We start from the raw sequence: 19,405 nt of genomic DNA, 5'->3' as shown, positions 1-19,405 counted from the left end.
GGAGGCTTCAGGGGAGGAATGAGGACAGGGAGGCAGTGTGCCCACAGCAATCTCTGAAGTCACCTGAGCTTTTTCGGACTCAGATTCCTCATCTATAGGATGGGTGTGATCACAGCACCCACCTCAGGGGCAGCACAGGATTAAATGAGATGATAGAGTGTGATGTGCTCTGGGGCGGACCTGCTGCTCAGTGAGCCAGCCCCAAGGAGACACCACATTGTGTGCTAGTGAGGACTGCACCACGCACCTGTCCACATCCAATTAAAGGCACCCCAGTGCCCTGGGAAACACTGTCCCAGGAGTCAAGAGGAGGAGATGTCCTAGGGAATCTTAGGCTCTTGACAGCGCCACAGCCTCTGGAGATGAAACTGTGAAGGAGCTGGCTTTTCTTGCCTGAGTTCTGGGGGCCACTTCTCAGAAGCCAGATCCTCAAGCTGGACCCTCCGCTCAGGACATCAGAGCAGTCACCAGGACCTTCTGGAACCTTTCCTCTGAGTTGGAGGGCACTGAGGGAGTATAACGCCCTGAGCTTGGGGCATGTGGGATGGGCATGCGCTGCATCACTGACGCCTCATCAGTACGGTAATCCCTCATGGAAGGCCCCTGTAGGCTCATGTTTGAAGTGCTCTGCAGGAAAGCCAGTTCCCAGCAAAGGTTTATTTCTCTTTCACAATGAAATTAAAACCTATTTTGGATTTTGGCTAAACTCTCCAGAGGTTGCCGTCCTGGTCTGCAAACCTGGAAGATCCTTTCCAAGACTGAGACATGGGATCATCATGGATAGAAATACGTTGCAGGAATACGAATGTTGTATGACTGCCCCAGGTGGGCCCTGTAACTGAGAAACTTAGCAACTACTTTTGAATGAAGGTACGCTGGCAGGCCGAATGAGGTTGTCATAGTAATGCTCTGCTTCCCTCCGCAGTTGCTGGCTGTCGCTGCGGAGTGGCGCCATCTGGGCCTTTGTAGCCCCTGCCCTGTTTGTCATCATGGTACGTTTCCTGTCCTTGTGGGTGCAGGGCAGGTCTGTGGAGGGGCAGGAGGAGAGGGCGCGGGGTTCTGGAGATGGCACAGGGCTCCCCGAGGAGCTTCTGAAGGATGCAGTGTCATTCCTCGGTCACTCCTCACTGGGTCTCCTCTGGGCCAGTGCCTCAGGGTCTTATTTCCCTGAATGTTCAGGAAGGCAGAGCTTTCCAGGCGGGTCCATTCAAGGCCCCAGGGCTCTTCCAGGTGAGGCGGCAGGTGCAGGCACACCTGCCCTGAGAACAGCATGGACGAGAGCTGGCCCTTCCCCATCCTCCAGCGCCTTCTCACCCGCAGGCTCGCTCCTTGCTCGGCAGTCACCAGGACTCCAAGGCTGCAGAGGAGAATCTCAGCAGAAGCCTCCTGGGAACCACACAGAACAGTTACAGTGGTTTGCAAGTGACAGAAAACCCAACTCAGAGTTTTTTGTTGTTGTTTTTCTGAGATGGAGTCTTGCTCTGTAGCCCAGGCTGGAGTGCAATGGTGCAACCTCAGCTCACCACTACCTCCACCTCCCAGGTTCAAGCAATTCTCCTGCCTCAGCTTCCTGAGTAGCTGGGATTACAGGTGTCTGCCACCATACCCAGCTAATTTCTTTGAGGGGGATAGAGTTTTGCTCTTGTTGCCCAGCTGGAGTGCAGTGGTGCGATCTTGGCTCACTGCAACCTCTGCCCCTGGCGTTCAAGTGATTCGCCTGCCTCAGCCTCCCGAGTAGCTGGGATTACAAGCACGTGCCACCATGCCCACCTAATTTTGTATTTTTAGTAGAGATAGGGTTTCTCCATGTTGGTCAGGCTGATTTCGAACTCCTGACCTCAGGTGATCCACCATCCTTGGCCTCCCAAAGTGCTGGGATTACAGGCATGAGCCACCGCACCTGGCCCCAGTTCAGAGTATAAACACAGACAGGGATTTACCTCTCCTGAGTCAGGACCATCTGTGGGGAGGCTGGGCCCAGGGCTCCTGCGCCTGTGCGCTGGGATGAGGCTCCTCTTTCATCTTCCCTGCCTCCCGGGATGGAGATGGAGGGTTTTTCCCAGCAGTCCCAGGGCTGGTTCTCAGTGGCCGTGGTAAGTCATGTGTCTGTCTCAGGATGGAGTTGAATGATTGGTCAGGTCTGCCTCACATGACTTCCTTGCGCAGTTAGCACCGGTGAACCCCAGGAGCTGCGGGCCTGGTGGGGTCCTGGTCAGAGGGGTGACCTCAGCAGAGCTTGTGCTTTTCTCTCTGTGCCTCCACGTCCCTTTCTCTGAGGGCCTCGGCTGGTTGGGCCCTGGCTGCACATGCTGGCCCAGGCTTCCCGTCTGCAGGTTGGGCCAGGGCCCCGCAGTGAACTGGAGCGGCTCCCTGGGCTGAGTGGGGGCTGTGAGGGGCCCCGGGGTGTCAAGCGGGGCACCCCCAGCAGAGGGGCGGGAATCTTTGTGCAAGCAGAGCAGGTCGCAAGGGAAAGGCTTATGGCATCAGAGTCCCCTCACAGTGTCTGTAGAGCTCCGAGCAGGGCTGGTTTTTCTTTGAAGAATCGCTGTCAGCTGCAGAGGGGACGCCTTTGGGTCTGTGCGGTTCAGCTCCTCGTGCCCAGAGGCTGCAGCGCCTCCCCGGGGCTGCCTAAGGATCACCTGCCATCGCTTTATCAACTTGACCCTTTAAAGACTGACAGCCTTTAGTGAGAGGTTCTCACGCTCCCTGGACGTCTGGGAAAACCATTAATTTTGTCAACAGAAATGCAAAAACACTTTCGGAACAGACTCCCAGCCCCTCAGTCATCAAACTCCTGGTCAGAGCATGGCCAGCGGGGAGGGGCTTTAAAGGACGTTTAGTGACATAGCCAGCGGGGAGGGGCTTTAAAGGACGTTTAGTGACAGAGGGCGTGAGGGGGAAGTCGTATCAAGTCTGCTCTTCCCTGTTCTCCCTTCCTCTCTGCTGACTTAAACCCTCTAGAACCGCAGGGCCCGGGCAGAATAGGCCCATGTCTCAGACGCTGCCCTGGTCATCTGGCTTTCATGTCTGACCGTGGTCAGTGACGGCTGGGGTTCTAAGGCGACTCTGCCTGGCTCCTGCACCAGCCACATGGCATGGGACCCAGCACCAGGAACCCAGCACTCCTGTGTCTCCCAGCTTCACTAGAGTCCCTTTTGTTGTTCCTGAGGGGACATTACCTCCAGGGCCTCACCCCCACCCCACTCCTTGTCAGTGGCCCTCAATCCTGGAGGACAAAACGAGTCCTCCTCAAACTCATTACATTATTGAATTACCTGGGAGTTTTTTGATTTTGTTTTTGTTTTTTGAGACAGAGTCTTTCCTTTGTTGCCAGGCTAGAGTGCAGTGGCACGATCTTGGCTCACTGCAACCTCTGCCTCCCGGGTTCAAGCAATTCTCCTGCCTCAACCTCCTGAGTAGCTGGGACTACAGGCAGGTGCCACCACGCCCAGCTAATGTTTGTATGTTTAGTAGAGATGAGGTTTCTCCATGTTGGCCAGGCTGGACTCCATCTCCTGACCTCAGGTGATCCACTTGCTTTGGCCTCCCAAAGTGCTGGGATTGCAGGCATGAGCCACTTCCCCAGCCCTGGGAAGCTTTAAAAGTATTCTTGCCTAAGCTCCACCCCCTCAGGTTTCAGCTTCATGGCCTTTAGAATCTCCCAGATGATTCTCACAAGCAGCTGGCTTGAGGTCCTCATGCCCTCCTGGGATGTTGGTAGCAACAGGCAGTTTAGAAGGGAGGCAAGAGCAGCCTTAAAAGATTCCAGGGTCAAGTGCAGAGGCCAGCAGACTGCAGCAGTGTAGCCTGCTACCTCCTTCTGTAGATCGAGTTTTCTTGGCACACAGCCACGCCCGTCGATTTGCACATTGCCTGTGGCTGCTTTCAGGCTGCAGCGGCTGAGCTAAACAGTTACAGCAAAGACTGCCTGGCCTGCAAAGCCGAGAATCCTAACTGCAACCTCTGGGCCGCTCCAGCCGACCCCTGCAGGGAGTGCCGTGGTGGAGGGGTGGGGGTCTTGTTCCTCTTAGTTCTTCAAAGGATCCCAGGGTTTGTGCCGTTTGGGTCAATTCCTCATTCACCCACAAGTCCTCGGCCTTATTTCCAGGTGAAGAAGGCAGGTTTTGGGATAACATATTGCATGACCTCATTTGTGTAAAAGGTTAAAAACTCTGTGGGTACACACTCACATGTGAACATGCAACTGAATAAGAAAACGCCGGGACAGAAACACACGGAATTATGGTTCCCTAAGGAGAGATTTGGGTTTGGGGAGTGTGTGCTTCAAGATTATATGCATCTAAAAATACCCACGTATTGCTTGCATAATTTGAAAATTAAAACCTTTTAGGAAGCTGTATGTTTGCATTAGGACGCGCGGTTTCCCTGTGTCCTGGCAGGCTTCATCCTCAAGAGGCAAGAATCTAGGAGACAGTAAAGGGCTGGTGTGGGGCCTGCCGGGCCTCGGGCTGAGGAGCAGAGGGTGGAGATGAGCCGCTTAGTAACAGCCCCCACCAGGCATCCGCTGCAAACACACACGCTGCCCACTGCCCCTCCTCAAACTGTTCTCTGCTGTAAGGCAGGGAAATGACTTTCCATTTGCCTTGCGATTCCGGGTACACAGAATGCGAACGTGCCGCTGGGCAGGCATTCCCTGGTGTCTTACTCTCTAGGGCTGCCGTAACACAGGACCACATGCTGTGCAGCTTAGACAAAATTCTTTTCTCACAGTTTTGGAAGCTAGAAGTCCAAGGTCGAGGTGTCGCCAGGGTTGGTTTCTCCCAAGGCCTCGCTCCTTAGCTCACAGATAACTTTCTTTTCCCTGTGTACTCACTCACATGGGTTTCCCTTGGTGCGTGTCGGCATCTTCAAATCTCCTCTTAAAATAAATGACTGTCTTAAGCCAGTCATTGTATTAAAGCTCACCCTAGTAACCTCATTTTAACATAATTATTTATTTAAGGAACCTGTCTCCAAATGGTCTTGTTCTTAGGTACAGAGATTTAGGGCTTCAACATATGAATTTGAGGGGCCACAGTTCAGCCCATAACACCTGATTTTTCAGAAGCTACAGAACCTAGACACCCTGTTCCCCCAAAGAGCAGGGACCCCATGGATGTCAGGGGCCCTTTAGCCTGAGCCTTCAATATGGCCTGTTTGGTGCTGGCCCCGCCGAGGAAAGAGGGAGGGTGCCTCCAGGTGTGGGAGGAGGAGGAGTCTCTGATTTAAAATCTTTGTCTCCCTTGGGGAGAAGCCAGGGTAGGTACTTGTCTGTATAGAGACAGATACAGATACGGTTACAGATACGTATACAGAGGTATAGATGCAAATAGATCCATAGAGACAGATATAAATGCAGGCAGATGCATGGATCCAGATACAGACAGATACAGACGCTTTGCTCTAGATGGTTGATACAGATAAACACAGATGCAGATGCTCCTGAACTTACCATGGGATTAAGTCCTGATAAACTTACCCTAAACAGAAAATACCAGAAACTGAAAATGCATTTTAGTACATTTAACCTACAGAGCATCATAGCTTAGCCTACCTCAGTCATTCTTGCAACGCTTATATTAGTTGGGCAAAATCATCTAACACAAAGCCTATTTGTGGTGCAGTGTTGGATATGGAATGAAATGTATTGAATACTGGAAGTGAACAACTAGTTGTATAGGTTTGCAGAGTACAGTTTTTACTGACACGTATTGCTTTCACACCCTGAAAAGTTGAAAAATTGTTACTCAAACCTTCCTAAGTTAGGAGCCGCCTGTAGATGCATTTAGATACGATATATAGGTACAGATACCTAAATACAGACAGAGGCACACTGCTTTGGTTTGAATGTTTCCCTCAAAGTTCACGTAACTTAACTTCCAGTGCAGTGGTTCTGAGAGGTGGAACCGTCAGGAGCTGATTAGCTCATGAGGGCTTTGCCTTCGTGAAGGAGTTAATGCTGCTGTTGTGGGAGTGGGCTCATTATCAAAGGTTTCTGATGAAAAGATGAGTTTTGCCCCCTCCGGTCTCTCTGTGCTCTCTTGCTCTTCTGACTTCTGCTGTGGGACGATGCAGCAAGAAGGCCCTTACCAGATGCAGGCCCCTCGACCTCGGATTTCCCAGTTTCCCAAACTAAGAAATAAGTCTCTGTTCTTTATAAATTACCCAGTCCGTGGTATTGTCATAGCAGGAGAAAAGAGACTGAGACGCACACTGTTGTGTATACTACGTATTTGTGTGTGTGTGTGTGTGTGTACCTGTATAGCCCTTTCATTGTGAAATAGTGGTGTCCCTCTCAGAGTTTTTTCACAAATAAACATTCTGGTGATAAACATTCTGAGCTAGGTCAAGAAACAGAACACGAGAATTCCTGTGCAGTCCTGCCTTCTCGTCCCACCAGAGGTCACCATGACCTTGGCCTTCGCAGTAGCCACGAGACCTTTGCTTTCCGGCTTTGCTGCCTCCATGTGCATTCCTTTCTTATGAAATGAGGCCTGTGGCTTGTTTCTTTGACATCTGCCTTTAGCGGCTTGTTGCTGTTCTCTGCTTCGTTGCTGGCATACCCATGGCACTCACATGGTACTTGCCTCACCCCCGGGCACCTTCCCACTTGTAGTAGAGTGTGGGTGCACCACACGACCAGGTATGGATGAGGGCGAGTGAAATGGAGTGAGGCGGGCCGGGCCTGCTTCTGTTTTATAGTTTCATGAAATGTCAGATTTGTGCCACTCGCAGCCACAGTCCCCCCACTTAATTGCACTGATGCAGAATTGGAGGCCGTGGTGAGCTGCCCCTCCTCTTATCAAGCCACAGGAAGTGTATCATCCTGATCAGATGGAAAAATTGTGCCTGGAAAATGAAACCAGACTGACCCAGGCTAAAAAAAAAAAAAAGACCCAGCAAAATCTTTGGAGAAAAAGGGAAGATGATGAATTCTGACAAGTAATAATGTGATCAGCTTAACTGTTATGAAACACTAAGAGTGGATCTTACGCACAGCGGTCAAGATAAAGGACTTGAAATCTCAAATTAATCACTTGTAGTATTTGCATATTGGCAAAACATTTTGCTGCAAGTTGATCATCCTTTCAGTGGCCTTGTCACAAAAGTCCTGGGAACAGTCGTGTGTGCATCTCAGCTTTCCAGCCGAGAGGTCTGGGGCAGAACCACGCTTGTTAACCTCCAGCAGCAAAGCAGAGTGATGATGAGACCTCCGAGCTCATGTGGGGTGTTGGTTGTGATGAGATCCTGCGCTCATGTGGGGTGTTGGTTGTGATAATACCCTGAGCTCATGTGGGGTGTTGATAAGACCCCGAGCTCATGTGGGGTGTTGATTGATGGGACCCTGAGCTCATGTGGGGTGTTGGTTGTGATGAGATCCTGAGCTCATGTGGGGTGTTGGTTGTGATAATACCCTGAGCTCATGTGGGGTGTTGATAAGACCCTGAGCTCATGTGGGGTGTTGATTGATGGGACCCTGAGCTCATGTGGGGTGTTGGTTGTGATGAGATCCTGAGCTCATGTGGGATGTTGGTTGTGATAATACCCCGAGCTCATGTGGGGTGTTGATTGATGGGACCCTGAGCTCATGTGGGGTGTTGGTTGATAAGACCCTGAGCTTATGTGGGGTATTATATGATGGGACCCCGAGCTCATATGGGGTGTTGGTTGTGATGGGATTCTGAACTCATGGCGGGTGTTGGTTGCGATGACAGCCTGAGCTCATGTGGGGTGTTGTGATGGGATCCTGAGCTTATGTGGGGTGTTATATGATGGGACCCCGAGCTCATATGGGGTGTTGGTTGTGATGGGATCCTGAGCTCATGTGGGGTGTTGTATGATGGGACCCTGAGCTCATATGGGGTGTTGGTTGTGATGGGATTCTGAACTCATGGGGGGTGTTGGTTGTGATACAGCCTGAGCTCATGTGGGGTGTTGTTGTAATGGGATTCTGAGCGCATGTGGGGTGTTGGTTGTGATGACACCCTGACCTCACGTGGGATGTTGGTTGATGGAAACCCCAGCTCATGTAGGATGTTGTTGCAATGGGATTCTGAGCTCATGTGGGGTGTGGTTGTGATGGGATTCTGAGTTCACATGGGGTGTTGTGATGAGATCCTGTGTTCCCGTGGGGTGTTGTTGTGATGTGATTCTGAGCTCATGTGGGGTGGTGTTGTGATGAGATCCTGAGCTCATGTGGGCTGTTGTTTTGATGGGATTCTGAGTTGGGTGTTAGTTGTGATGGGATCCTGAGCTCATGTCGGGTGTTATTGTGATGGAATCCTGAGCTCACGTGGGGTGTTGTTGTGATGGGATTCTGAGCTTACGTGGGGTGTTGTTGTGATGAGATCCTGAGCTCATGTGGGGTGTTGTTGTGATGAGATCCTGAGCTCATGGGGGGTGTTGTTGTGATGAGATCCTGAGCTCATGTGGGATCTTGTTGTGATTCCTGAGCTCACGTGGGGTGTTGGTTGTGATGGGATCCTGAGCTCATGTGGGGTGTTGTGATGGGATCCTGAGCTCATGTCGGGTGTTATTGTGATGGGATCCTGAGCTCACGTGGGGTGGTGTTGTGATGGGATCCTGAGCTCATGTGGCTGTTGTTGTGATGGGATCCTGAGCTCATGTGGGGTGTTGTTGTGATGGGATCCTGAGCTCATGTGGGGTGCTGTTGTGATGGGATCCTGAGCTCACGTGGGGTGTTGTTGCAATGGGATTCTGAGCTCATGTGGGGTGTTGTTGTGATGGGATCCTGAGCTCATTTCGGGTGTTGTTGTGATGGGATTCTGGCTCATATGGGGTGTTGTTGTGATGGGATCCTGAGCTCACGTGGGGTGTTGTTGTGATGAGATCCTGAGCTCACGTGGGGTGTTGTTGTGATGGGATCCTGAGCTCATTTCGGGTGTTGTTGTGATGGGATTCTGGCTCATATGGGGTGTTGTTGTGATGGGATCCTGAGCTCACGTGGGGTGGCGTTGTGATGGGATCCTGAGCTCATGTGGCTGTTGTTGTGATGGGATCCTGAGCTCATGTGGGGTGTTGTTGTGATGGGATCCTGAGCTCATGTGGGTGTTGTTGTGATGGGATCCTGAGCTCAAGTGGGGTGTTGTTGTGATGGGATCCTGAGCTCATGTCGGGTGTTATTGTGATGGAATCCTGAGCTCACGTGGGGTGTTGTTGTGATCAGATCCTGAGCTCACGTGGGGTGTTGTTGTGATGGGATTCTGGCTCATATGGGTGTTGGTTGATGAGAACTCTGCACTCACTTGAGTTGCTCGAGGTAATCTCCAGCATCTCCAGGCATCCCTCTCATGGGTCCCAGGCTTCACCATCTCTCCATCCCCTTCCCCTAATCACTGGAACACTGCATGGCTAAGTTTCTATTCCACCTGACCCCAAGGACACTGCTCAGTCGTTCACAGGAAATGGGTTTCATATTATTTCTTTTTAATTTATAATTGTTTAAAAGTTAAAGAATTTGATTTTTGAATTGGCAACACAGAAAAATTAAAGGAAAAGCTCAAGAATCGAGGCATGAATGTGTCTGCCTCTGTATGTGTCTGCATTCTCTGGTTTTCACCCTCCCTCCAAACAGGCAACCCATGATGCTGGTTTCCTGGGTATCCTGGGGTGTTGTGCACATAGGGTGACTATAACTACCTACTCACCCCATTGCGGCCTTTGCTCAGCGTATGTCACAGCTGTGGCTTCTTGGCCCAGGAAGAGCTGCCTCAGTCTGTCCCAGAACCGCAAAGTGTCCATAGAGTGGGTATGCATGGCAGCCCCACCCTGCTGTCTGTGTGTGCACGTTCAGATTGTTGCCAATCTTGTTACAAATAAGGCTGCTGCCTGTGTTAGTGGGTGAGGCAGCCAGAATATAAATCCCTCAAGGGAAAGGGGCATGAGTTGCAGAAGGGCAGTTAGGACCTAGGGCATCTCCACCCCTGAAGCAGGGAAAGAACTGGAAGAATTGTTTTGAAAAATATTCAGAATTCTAGAAACAAAGGCATGCTCACTAAAAAGCATTTATCCAAGAAAAACTATTGAATCTCAGAAGAGCAGGCAGGGTCTGTGGCAGTTTGACCGGGGGCCACTTCCGTCTCCACCGTCCCTCTCTGTGTGATGCCATAGCCACCACTGGAGGCACGAAAGTGCTTCCCAGGCAGACGGCCAAGGCCAGCCTGCCCCGAGGGCACGGGTGCTCTCAGACTTCTGTGACTGTCAGCGGTCTGCAGTTCAAATCCCCACTCCTTGAAGTAATAACTGCACGAGTCACTGTTCCAGTTGGATGGAGTCATCACTGCATCCAGAAACCACTGACCTGTCATCCTGGCTGCCCCCGCTTTCTGCTCCTAGTCGAGTGTCTTTCTTGTCGTTGTTACACGGTGAGGTTGGCTGGAGGGCATCAGCGTTCCTGGACATGCTCTGCGTAGACGCCATGCTGGGTGGCTAATGTGTTCACTTCTTTTCTCTTCCCTGGTGTTGGGAGACTTTTCAGATGGGAAAATAAAGGCAACCAAGGTGCTTCGGACTGTCAGCTGGGCGTGAGCTAAGCTGCCAGGTGTTGAGGTGGTCAGTGAAGACAGGAGCTAAGGAGGGAACAGTTGGGGTGCCCACTGCCACAACAGTGTCCTAACGGGCTAGGCAGGAGGGGGCGGCCCCACTGCATGCCATTCTCCCCCATGGAAGGCACCAGGAGAGTGAAGCCTCAGCGCAGACAGGGCTGGTGTCCTGCTGACAGAGCCCTGAGCAGAGGGCTCTTGCTGCTTCATGGGCTTGGGAGCTGCGAGAGGAGGAAGGGGAGGGCTCAGAGTGGAAAAGTGCTGGGCACAGAGGGTGAGACGGGCTCAGCAGGCGTGTTAGTGGGCGCCAAGGGGGGTGCGGATGTGCGGAACAGTGAGGCTGGCCCGTCCTGTGTGGGGCCCCCGCAGCTTGGTCTCTGACTGCAGCTCCCTTCAGAGACTGCTAGGCTCTGGCTGCACCCAGGCTGGTGTGGGGACAGCAGCTGTCCTGTGAGGCCGGCCAGGTAAAGCCCTATTCATTGCCTGAAAGTTTGAGCCTGCAAGTTCACAGAGAGGACTTCAGCCTGGAGCTGGACTCCATGCTGGTGCTGCAAACGGTCTCAGAATTTTTCAGACACCAGGGAGAAGGCTAACCCTAACCTTCACCCTGTAGTGAGAGGACATTAGGGGGCTCTTGCCCATGCTGTCCCTGCCTTGCCAGCCACCTCTGAGGGAGCTGCCCAGGTGAGGGGCAGGTCGTGCTGAAGCCTCTGCCAGGGGCCCCCTGTGACCCGCCCAGCCCCACAGGTCCCAACGGGAGCCTTCCAGCAGTTTCCCAGCAAGAAGGAGGCATTGGCAGGAGATGATGTCCCCTCTGGCGCAGCTTCCATGGCTCACAAGGCTGCAGGCCCGGGCCGGGGCAGGAGATGAGAGCCAGGCCCTGTGCTGGGGCCTGACACACTGAGTAATTGTTTGCACTGTGGGCATTGTCCTTCTCATCACCTGGGGCACTGAGGCTCCGAGGACTTGGGTAGTGGCCCAGGATCACACTAAGTGAGCAGATGCTAACATGAGGTCTGACCCAGGCTCATCCCCTCATGCCCGGTTGGGTTCCTGGGACTAGAACTTGTCTCTGCTGTCTTCTCAGCACAGGAGCTCTCAGAGGCAAGCTTGTGTGTTGTGTGTGTTGGTAAAAGCCCACGGACCAGGGTGAGATTTGTCCCAGTGACACCCCCGTCTCTCAGGAGCCTTGGCTGGGCAGGGGTAGCCTGTGGCAAGGGCAGCGGCCAGGCAGACGCAGCTCCCTGCAGGTGCAGCCAAGCCCTCCTCACCTTCCTGCATGGCTTCCTGTGCAGGTCAACGTTGGCATCCTCATCGCGGTGACCAGGGTCATCTCACAGATCAGCGCCGACAACTACAAGATCCATGGAGACCCCAGTGCCTTCAAGTAAGTTGACCTCAAGCTGCCAGCAGTGCCATGGTCCTTCTGCCCCCAGAAGGCTGCTCCGAGGTCTCAGGAGAGACAGCCACTCCTTCCTCCTGTGGCCGGCACCCAAGTCCTCCACTTGCTCCGCGTCCCACTATCTCCGGGTAGCACTGGCTTCACGCCCTCGCTTGGCTCTCCTGATCCGGGACAAGGCCTTTACCCAGCCCCAGGCTCCTGTATGTAGAAGAACGGGATCTACAGATGTTCTCCTGGGGACTGCTTCATCCCAGGGTGATGAGCAGCTGGAGGGTGGCAACAGGGAAGATTCTAGAGCCAGAGTGCCCCTGCCAGTCCCACCTCTGCCCTGGCCATCTGCTGGGCTCAGCGAGTTATTTAGCCCCTCAGCACCTCACCTTCCTCACGAGCAGAATGGGATGATAACGGGTTCCTCTCGGCTGGCACGGCACGTCAGGGAAGGTCCAAGGGAGAGCAGTGTCCTGGCGGGCTCTGGGCGGCCCACCTGGGGAAGGGGTGGGGTCTCTGGGAGGGATTCCACCCACACACCTCACGGCCATCGGGGTCTCCCGACCTGCGTCTGTGAGGGCCCTGCCGATTGCAAGTGACAGAAATTGCAGCGTGCACGGACCTAAGCTGAAGGGGGGCTTCCTGCCACAGGTGATCGTGAAGTCCAGCGCTCAGAAGCCTCGGTCCAGAGCTCAGCACCGGGCCCAGCTCCTCCTTCGCATCCTGGGTCTTGGCTTCAGGCCGAGGTCGACTCTGCCCCTTGGTGGCATAATGGCTGCGGCAGGGCTTCAGGCCCACGGGGCAGTCCCTGTCCCACCTGCTCAGACCCAGGCCTGTGCCTGGAGGAGGATGGGGACTCAGGCTGGGCCTGTGCCCTCCCTGAGCCAGACCCTGCAGAGGGGGATTCATCGTTGCCCTGACCCGAGTCCACCCTGGCTCTGGGGTGCAGTCAACTCCCTCAAACCACAGGGCCTGAAAGCTGGGGAGGCCATCCCTCACACGGACTTTGAGGCTTTGTGAAAAGCAGGGCATGGGTGCCAGGCAGCTGACATTCTGTAATGTGACTTCAGACACAGTATCTTTTCTGATGTAAAAGCAGAAGTGGTAAATACGTCAGCAGCGAATCTATGAGAGAATTAGTCTGTAGTGAATTCCAAACACCAGATTAACCTGACGAGAGGCTGAAATCCTCAAGGGCTGTGCCCCCTGCAAGAAGAGATGCTCGTGGGGTCAGAGACCATGTCCTTTCCTCTTCCATTGCCAAGACCAGGCTGGGCCCTGGCCCCCGTGTGGCCTGGCAGGGGAGGGACCTGTCCCTTCTTTGCCCCAGCCCTGTGCTCCCCAGGCCCTCACCCAGCATTCAGGGTCAGCCAGTCTGTGGCCAGCTTATTTCCAGCAAAAGCTCTCCCTCCCCTGTCTGAGCCCCACAAGACCACTACTCTCCCTGTCACCAGAACACCTCGTGCATCTGGCCTGCACCTGGGCACTGCCTTCCCTCTCTGCCCGTCTGCCCCCCATCCTCCTATCAGTGCCCACCCAGGAAGCAGCTTCTGTCCACTGCCTTTGCTTCTCTGTGGAAACATCCCCCAAGCGACAGGCTGGCACTGTGTCTGCAGCTCTTGTAAAGGCGTGAGGTAGGGAGTGTGTCCTGGGAGAGCATCCCCAGGTCTTTGCAGGGCACAGCTAGGCACTGCCCACTGCTCCCACCCGAGTCTGCGCTTGGCAGCACAGGGATGCGTCCCTCCCGGGGAGGTGCAGGCAGGCGTCTCTGGGGACAGACCCCTCTGGGTGTCTCTTCATTATGAAACCCAAATGCCATCAGCTCCTCTCCTTTGGCCGCCCAGCTCTGCCCCCGGGGGCTTCCTCACTCTCTTCTTAGTGTGGATGGCATAGCACTTGATTCCCAGGGCTGACGGAGCAGAGCCGGAGCTGCCGGCCCAGGCAGGAAGCGGCCGTCACTGCATCGTGAGGAGGCTGCTTCAGCACCTTCCTATTCCCCCTCCGCCGGCTTTAATCTAGTGGCTTTCTTAGTGCCGAGCAGCCCAGCACTCAGTGACTAATAAGATAAGACCCTTCACACGGGTGCTTTCACGTTTTTTCTTTTCCAAGAAAAGTGGAGAATAGAATAGGTGAGGTCTGAGAAGCGGGAGGAGCCTGGCTTTCACTTTCTAAAAAAGTCTCTGCTTATTGATCGTGATTCCAGACACCTGAAAAAGAAGCAGAGCATGTTCAGGGGACCCTGAGGATGGGGGAGTGAGGGTGAGATCCCCATGGAAGTGCATCCACGAGCAGGTGGATGTGGGGGCTGGAGACTCACTCAGGGCCTGAGCCCCATAGGCCAGGGCCAGCCTTGGGGAGCAGAACGGGGTCATGGCATCAGAGAGGAAAGCACACCGCCCTGCGCAGAGCTGCCTCCAGATCCAGGAACCCTCTCCTTCTGCTTTTGACCAGGGACTCTGACAGCTCTGGACATGTTGAGAGTCCTCAGAGAGCTTCAGCTCAGCGTGTTCGCCCCATCACTTTCACTTTAAAAGTAGCACATTTTGGTACTTATTTCTCAGTGACCCTTCCTTTCCAATGTGGTTTCCCGGGATCTAAAGAATGCATGATATTTTTGTTTCCCAGAGACAGGTGTTTTATTTTTATTGCATTAGTGTTATGAGAACAAGCTGGCTGCAGTTCCTCTGAGCTCTGAAGTGCTGAAACAGTTCTGGGTTTTACAGGCAACCATTGCCAGGAGCTGTCAGTGCCAGGCTCTTGGGCTCTTGACAAGGAAGCTTATTATGGCTGTGTTTCACCTCCTCTGGGGAGGTGCCAGATCCGTGGGCAGCACTTTTGCACGTCTGTCCATTTGTTCATCATTCATTCATTCACTGTTCATTTCTTCAGAGCCTCTGAGTCCTGGCACTGGGATGCACTTTGGGGTCGCAGAGACAAAAAGACCAAGTCCCAGGCTTTAGGGAACCCACAGTCCAGTGAGAGAGACAGAGTCACAGTCACTGGGCTGGGTGATGAGGGGTAAATGGAGGCATGTGACAGTTGTTGACCTGGGTAGCAGGAACCCCATTCGTCTCTAGACTTTTCTCTAAAGCTGAAAGGCAGAAGGTCCTTGCTGTGGAAAGCCCAGCTGTTTCAGAAGTCAGGATGGATTGGACTTGAGTTGGCTGGCCATGATTCACCCAGCACATCAGGAATGGCTTTGAGGCAGACAGCTGGTGGGTCCAGCCACAGCGGGTGCTCACTCGGCCCGGGTGGGGACGTCTGCATACCCTCTGCTTCTGCCCTTGATGAAACCCTGTATCACCCTAGCCGTTACAGGGTGCTGTGGGGCCTGCCTCTCCTGTGTCAAGAGGGCCATGGGGATAAAGAATAAAGATGCGTGCTGGTGGGTGTGATGTGGCAGGGGACGAGCTGTGTCAGTTCACAGTGCAGTTCAGCAAGCCTTCGTTCAGCACGTACCGGGGCCATGAAGACGGTCAGGTGGTCCTGCCCTCTGAGAGCTCACCGTCAGTGTCACAGGAGGGCCCTGGTGATCAGTGGGGGACACGTGGGCTGCGGCCAGTGAGGCCTGGAGAATGGTAGCTGGCCACGTCCTCGTTTCAGGCCCAGGCCTCACTGCCCCCTTCCAAGTGTCTCACAGGAGGCTTGGGTTCTGGAGGCTGCAGGGGACCCTCTGCTGCTTCAGTCCCCAAGTCTCTCCCTCTGGCCTGGCTCCTCCTCCTCATCTTTGCCAACAGCTTAAACACAAGTCCCAGGGCTGGACAGGCTCTCCCCAGTAAGCGCCGGGTACTATCTGAACTTTTCCAGCGCTCTCTCCCACCCACCAGCTGTGAGGGACAGAGGTGTGGGAACACTGAGGCTCCTCCTGGGTAAGTCCTCGCTCAGGGCTACCTGTAGGGAGGACTCCCGGTCTTGCTCCCAGCAGGGTGGTGCCTGCAGCTGTCTGAAGCCTGGTGCCTCAAGGGCAGTCCTCCCAGCCCACGCCTGCCCTCCTGCCGCTCAGGGTGACAGTCGCTCTTTCTCTCCAGGTTGACGGCCAAGGCAGTGGCCGTGCTGCTGCCCATCCTGGGCACCTCGTGGGTCTTCGGCGTGCTTGCTGTCAATGGCTGCGCCGTGGTTTTCCAGTATATGTTTGCCACACTCAACTCCCTGCAGGTGAGAGTCCGTGGGGACTGGCAGGGAAGGGGGTCCGCCAGGCATCAGGAGTGGGTGTGCACGGTTAGGTCTGTAGGGGCGGGGGAGGCCTGCCCTCCCCAACACACCCCATGAGCCTGTAGTGCGGGGCGTCCCTGAGGCCTGAGGACAGAGAGGGTGGAGTGTGCCCTGGGGCTTTGAGAAAGAGGGGCCTGCAGGGTCCTTACCCCTTCAGGGCAGGACTGTCTGTGCTTCTGGCTGGCATCTGTAGTTGGCACGTCCAGGCTTGGAATGAAGTAAGACAGTCAGCCCGCGGCAGCTCCAGAAAGGAAGCCAGGCAGAGAGGTGGCAAGGGCAGCCTCCCAGGTGCTGTCCTCTGTGTGAAGGGCCAGGGAGGGTCACCTGGGAACCAGAGACTTGGGATGCCCAGGGTCAGAGCCCCCAAGGAAGGGCAGGCGTGAGTCCCTGTCACCATCCACGGCCCTCCCGGGCTGCTCGAGGTGCGTCTGTGTCTGCTGGCCAGTGGCGCCTCTTCTGGGAGTGCCTGCCCTCCCCACGCCGAGCCTGCCTGGGAACCCGGCTGCCGCTGCGCCTCTGCCCACACAGCATCCCCTCTCTGAACTCGGTTCCAACAGCTGCCTGAATCTAGGTTGGGTCACCCGGTGGGGCCCAGGACGCCCCTCCGTCCTCATGGGCCCCAGGTCCTGCGCCCTGGTGTCACAGCAGGCGGTGCCGGTGCTGCTCCCGGGCCGCGTGGGAGGAACGTCCACACAGTGTTCACAGCTACACGCGAAGGGCTCTGATCTGCGTGTTTCTTCCCTTCCTTCCCAGGGACTGTTCATCTTCCTCTTTCATTGTCTCCTGAATTCAGAGGTACGTCCACTCCACTTCCTGGCAGTAGGCAACTGACTTTTCCTTTCTGAAAGGTCACAGGAGTGGCAATAGCATTGCCTGTCAGGCTGGTGTCTGGGACTCAAATCTTGAGCCAGCTGCGCTCCTGATGACAAGTTGTGTGCCCTGGGCCTGCTGCTCAGCAGCTCTTCTCTCCCGCCTGGTTGCTAAGCGACTTACAAGCATCCTGTCTCCCTGGAGAAGTGGCGTCTCCATCTTGGGGAGAGTGAGATGTGGGCGTGCTCCCCACCATCCTCCCCAAGGGCCTCGGGGAAGCTGGCCTGGATGTGAGAGGGAGGACTTCTGTCCGCAGGAGCTGGGAAGGGGGCTTTGTGATGTGGCCTCCTTGGACTCTGGGGCCGCCAGCACAGGCTTTCTTCTGGGGGCTGCTCTGGACCTGGCACCTCCCATGTACTTGACTGATGGGACGTAGGGGCTGCCCCAAGGACTCCTAGTCCCATGGGACAACTTTTACCAGTTGGCTTTGAGCCCTTGCCAGGCTGAGGTTGTGGGAGCTGCCTTGGGGTGGGGAATGGGCCCCTGGCAGAGGGGCACCCTGCCCAGTCTGTCTGAGTGGCAGTGTCTGTTTGTGAGGACAGGCCAGGTGGGCTATGGAGGGCAGAGCACAGCATTGCTGAGCAGGATGGGCCGGGCAGAAGTGCTGCTTGATCGCAAAGCCCAGTGACCCCTTGCAAGGCCTGAGGCGGATCTGTGTGACGGGAAAGCAGCATGGCCATGGGAGCGTGCCCGCCCAAGCGTGCCCAGCCACCTGCCCGCCCGCTCACCACACATCGTTTATCACCCCGGGACGTTCATTGCTGAGTGTGAGGAGCCCAGCAGAGGCCACTCCAGCCCCAGCTTCCCTGGACTGTGGCACTCCGGGGCCGCCACATGGAGCAGCGATGCGCAGCTCAGCTGTGGAGCCACCAGCTCCGACTCACGTTTCCAAGTCCCAGCCTGCCCGACGCGTGCTTCTGGGTTGCCTCGGCAGACTCCTCGGGTTGAGGCTGTTGCAGCCTCTGAAATGGCTTCTCATGATCCCTTCCCTGCTTTCAAGGTGAGAGCCGCCTTCAAGCACAAAACCAAGGTCTGGTCCCTCACGAGCAGCTGCACCCGCACCACCACTGCGAAGCCCTTCCACTCGGACATCGTGAGTTCGGCCTCCTTAGACCCAGGGGCCCAGCCCAGCCTCATTCCCCAGGCTTGGTCATCAGCAGGACGGGGTGTGCGGGCAGCAGAGGTGGCTTCGTGTGCCCGGCAGTCCTTGTTCCCCTCTCACGCCTGACACAGGCCTGCAGGCTGCAGGTGCTCTGGGCTCCTGTCACCCCACACAGTGCCCTGTGTCCTGATGAAGTCACCACAGCCCTCCCTCTTGACCCCGAAGGAGCTGGACTTCTTGTGTTCACTTACGGGGATGGAAGGACTTAGAGATCAACTGACTGTGAGGTGGCCCATCCCCTCCGCCCACCAGAGCCCAGGCAGGCCCCATTAGCGTTGTCACTGCGCTGCTGCCTTCTACCTGCTGGGGCCCTGCTCCGCCGTCCCATCCTCAGGAAGTCCTTCCCACCCATGACGCTCAGTCAAGGTGCTCCCGCCCGTGCTCACACTTCACCTCTGTCGGCAGCTGTGTGGTTTTCCATTTGCTTGGGGACCACGTCTGCCCTGCTCCATGGGAGCTGGCTGGCTCGTGCCCTGCTCTAGCCCCACTGCTACAGCGGTGCCGGGTGGGTGGTGCACTCCATGAGTCACCATGGAATGAACGCAGCATGGACAGATGCATGGGGGTGAAAGCGTGGGTGACGGGCGGGTGGCTGAGCAGATGAGGGAGTGAGTGCACAGCACGCCCGCGGCGCTCGGGCAGGGAAGTCAGCGTGGAGAGCTCTGTGGATAGACATCCTCATCTCCCCCGGGAGCGTGGGGGCTCCCCTCTCTCTGCACTTTGCCCCTGCAAGGAGAATCCTCAGGCAGCTGTGGGCCCAGTGCTTCCCACACTCACTGGGCTTGGGGCTCTCCGCCTGGCAGCAGGCCCTCCACTGCTCACCCCTTTGTGCTTTGCAGATGAATGGGACCCGGCCAGGCACCGCCTCCACCAAGGTCAGCCCTTGGGACAAGAGCAGCCACTCTGCTCACCGTGTGGACCTGTCAGCCGTGTGAGCCGGGAGGCTGCCAATCAAGCCGGCCTGCACTCAGAACACACGCCCAAATGGAACGAAACAGCCTGCCTGTGCCTGCGGGACCCTCTCCTTGCTGCTGTCTGGACATGGGTGTTGCGGCCCCGAGACAGCCGTCTTCCTCTGTGACTCCTGTCAGAGCTCACTGCTCAGCCCAGCAGCCTGATGCCCAGGCCAGCGTGGGTCCTCCTGCCTCGTGTCTGAGTGACTCTCGTGTCTGGGGACTCCCAGGACACAGTGGCCTGGCTGCAAAACTG

General features: G+C 55.5%; 1 protein-coding gene across 4 annotated transcripts in view; it reads left to right on the top strand.

Annotated features, from left to right (window-relative positions):
* Positions 1-19,201, top strand: part of ADGRD1 (adhesion G protein-coupled receptor D1) — a 172,725-nt gene extending 153,524 nt beyond the window's left edge. For all 4 annotated transcript variants that reach the window (XM_012455940.2, XM_012455938.2, XM_012455937.2 and 1 more), the window contains 6 exons: positions 926-992; positions 11,858-11,949; positions 15,981-16,107; positions 16,918-16,959; positions 18,035-18,127; positions 19,036-19,201. In XM_012455940.2, the coding sequence (XP_012311363.2) occupies positions 926-992; positions 11,858-11,949; positions 15,981-16,107; positions 16,918-16,959; positions 18,035-18,127; positions 19,036-19,131 (517 nt within the window). In that variant the 3' untranslated portion in view covers positions 19,132-19,201. The remainder of the gene's footprint in view (positions 1-925; positions 993-11,857; positions 11,950-15,980; positions 16,108-16,917; positions 16,960-18,034; positions 18,128-19,035) is intronic.
* Positions 19,202-19,405: the final 204 nt, after the last annotated feature.

Source organism: Aotus nancymaae, unplaced genomic scaffold (genome assembly GCF_030222135.1).
Source record: "Aotus nancymaae isolate 86718 unplaced genomic scaffold, 86718_ANA_hifiasm-v0.15.2.pri h1tg000021l, whole genome shotgun sequence".
Classification (NCBI taxonomy): domain Eukaryota; kingdom Metazoa; phylum Chordata; class Mammalia; order Primates; family Aotidae; genus Aotus; species Aotus nancymaae.
The sequence above is the reverse complement of the archived record's forward strand: the minus strand, read 5'-3'. Positions and strand labels throughout refer to the sequence as shown.